The sequence below is a fragment of the Vollenhovia emeryi genome, unplaced genomic scaffold (genome assembly GCF_000949405.1).
Source record: "Vollenhovia emeryi isolate VEMERY1.0 unplaced genomic scaffold, V.emery_V1.0 DF945770.1, whole genome shotgun sequence".
Taxonomy (NCBI): Eukaryota; Metazoa; Arthropoda; class Insecta; order Hymenoptera; family Formicidae; genus Vollenhovia; species Vollenhovia emeryi.
The window spans coordinates 1-2083 of record NW_011960596.1 but is presented as its reverse complement, the minus strand read 5'-3'; the positions used below and the strand labels follow the sequence as shown (position 1 = coordinate 2083).

At 39.7% G+C, this 2083-nt stretch overlaps 1 protein-coding gene across 1 annotated transcript; it reads right to left on the bottom strand.

The window, feature by feature from the left end:
* Positions 1 to 93: 93 nt before the first annotated feature.
* On the bottom strand, positions 94 to 978 carry LOC105560767 (the record flags this gene model as incomplete). Its single annotated transcript, XM_012010163.1, has 3 exons — positions 94 to 189; positions 255 to 550; positions 629 to 978. Coding segments are annotated over 3 exons (742 nt in total), but the record flags the coding sequence as incomplete, so codon positions are not given.
* Positions 979 to 2083: the final 1105 nt, after the last annotated feature.

The following is a 2083-nucleotide window of genomic DNA, read 5'->3' as shown; positions in this document are numbered from 1 at the left end:
GGTATTTTACACAATCGATTCGAGATACGATCACGTGATTTCTAACCTCTCACGCGTACATCCGTTCCTCAAGCCTCTCACCGCTAAGTCCTCTCAGCCCTGCTTCCAACCGCAGCGGTCTAGCGAGCTCTCCCAAAGAGAGTCGCGAACACTGGGAGTAAGGCTAGTGTAGTCCGAAGGATACGCCACCTACAATGAAGAGACAAATATTAAGGCTGATTGACCTTTGGGATGAAATTGATGAAATATATTACATTTTTTCTACCATTCCTTGTCGTTAAAATGCCAAAAGCATTTTCTATTACTAGCCGAGCTCGAGAATGTCTATAATTATAGATTCGTTGTGTCTCATTGTCAGTCAGTCTATTTCGTTTGGAGTATGGGCGCATTAAATTGTGCTTTAAGGGAAAAATCTCATCTCCTACAAGAAAGTAAGGCATCATTATATCTGTGCCAGGCAAAGCAGATGGCGGAGGTGCATTTAAAGTATCATTTTCCACAGCTTGACCAAATTCTGTAGCACTGAACACACTGCTATCGGGAAGCGATCCTACAACACGGCTATGTATAAAGCATGTATACACATAACATAATATTAATATAAATCTAGCTACGTATATTAACTCACCATAATCTCCAACATGGATAGATGTAAAGCAATAATTTGCATCGCATGTTGCCATTAGTACGATGCTGAAAAATTGTTTGTAGTTAAAATACTGGGATCCAGTATTTGATGGACATTGAATTCTTATATGCTTCCCATCAAGGGCTCCAATACAATTGGGCAAATTCCATCGCTGCCAAAATTTCTGAGCAATATTTTGGTATTCTTGCTGAGTTGGGGGCGAAAGGTAGGTTGCACCTAGGATATTTGCAATAGCATCACAAGTTTCCCGCACAATGTTATAAGCAGTACTCTTCCCAATTTGCCAGTAATTAGCTAACGATGGGATGCTGTTTCCTGAGGCCAGGCAGCTGAAATAGACAACTATTAGCAGGAAGTTTTTCCATAGCAGTACATCTCAATGACAATGATTGTTGTTGTTATCTAACTTAGCAAATAGTGAACGCTAATCGAAATTCCGGGGATAAAAACTCTCTATAACTAGTTTTTTGTATATGTGGACCGATAATTTCCAGCAGTTCATCAAATAAATCGACTGTTAACCTTGTCAAGCTATAAAACATTTCATGGTCTGTGTGTTTGTATTTTAAAAATATTTTTTCAAAAGCACCCTCGATGTTGCGAAATCGATTGCATGGACGCACCCACCACCGACGGTATTTTCCTTTTCGTCTTCGTACTTCATATATTTGTAACAGATACACATTCCACGAACACAACACCGTTGTTAGCAGAAGAGCTTTACGTAAATCCATCTTGCTATGTAGAAACTAAAGGAACTGCATGTTAACAAATGTATCACTAACACGCAAGTCCGAATAACCTTTTCTCTTTAGCTGATATACGTCACATTTTACGCCTTAATGTTTTATATTGTGGATCACCGTCTTTAAGATTTATTTAAGAGCTTAGAGCTTAGAACTTAGAGCTTACGGCTTAGAGATAAAATATTTTCTTAAAGCAAGGTTGTAGACCAGGACTTAGGTAAGTCATTATAAATTTTAAAGCCGTTGTACATTAGTGTTTGTTGAGATCGTGTTTGATTACGCTTAGCTATTTGGATATCATTGCGTTGCCGTGTGTTATATGAATGTGTATCTCCGACAATTTTTATATTTTCTGTAAGATATGATGGACTTATTTTTAATTTCATTTTATGTATAAATATAAGCGTATTTAAGGAGAGGGGGTAAAGATGGCGAGGTGGAAAGAAGTTCAGTGTGAGGGTGTCGTGAGGAAAGTGACGAAGGGAAGGACTGGAACGGAGTAAGAGGAAGAAGGAAGGAGCGCTGGAGAGAGGAACGGGAGAGGAACCCGGGAACATGGAGGCGAAAGAAAATAATGGAAGGCGGAAGAGAAATCGGAGTGAAAAAGGTGAGATGGAATGAGTCGGCAGTCTTGGAACGAGGAGAGAGGAGGGGAGAAGAGAACGGAGGAACGAGAGTCGAAATGGAA